Raw genomic sequence first — 435 nt, forward strand, 5'->3', positions numbered from 1 at the left:
TCCTAATCATCAGACGAAAAGTTGCCATGAACTGATGGCAAAACAGCCTTTACTCACATGGAAGCTTTTCTTGGGTCCCATGAGTGGAGAGTGGAAAGGTTTAACGTAGGTAGTCATGGCAGTCATGCGTTGGAACAGCGGCTCTAGAAAACCTGCTCTTGGCGCTAACTTCTCGGGGTATGTCACACCGTCGAACACGCTAGAGAAACTGAGAAAAGACGAAGACCTGGCGACCGCGGTGCCACAACCCCAGCCGATCGCCTCGTAGAATGCTGGCGCTGTCGACCGAGGTATCTAATCTTATCTCCACGGCTTTTATCTTCAGTGGCCTGTTTGTCCAACGCTCTTTATTACGTCTGATTTACATTGTATGACTTCGAAGCGTAATAAGTCGTAACAAACATTTTCTTAAGTATTACTTGTCTTAGATAATGT

The 435-nt window shown here is 46.4% G+C and overlaps 1 protein-coding gene across 1 annotated transcript in view; it reads right to left on the minus strand.

Annotated features, from left to right (window-relative positions):
* Window positions 1-329, minus strand: part of LOC119592714 — an 11,119-nt gene extending 10,790 nt beyond the window's left edge. The window contains exon 1 of the mRNA XM_037941648.1: window positions 58-329. Within this exon, the coding sequence (XP_037797576.1) occupies window positions 58-126 (69 nt within the window). The 5' untranslated portion in view covers window positions 127-329. The remainder of the gene's footprint in view (window positions 1-57) is intronic.
* Window positions 330-435: the final 106 nt, after the last annotated feature.

The sequence above is a fragment of the Penaeus monodon genome, chromosome 30 (genome assembly GCF_015228065.2).
Source record: "Penaeus monodon isolate SGIC_2016 chromosome 30, NSTDA_Pmon_1, whole genome shotgun sequence".
In the NCBI taxonomy this organism is placed as follows: Eukaryota; Metazoa; Arthropoda; class Malacostraca; order Decapoda; family Penaeidae; genus Penaeus; species Penaeus monodon.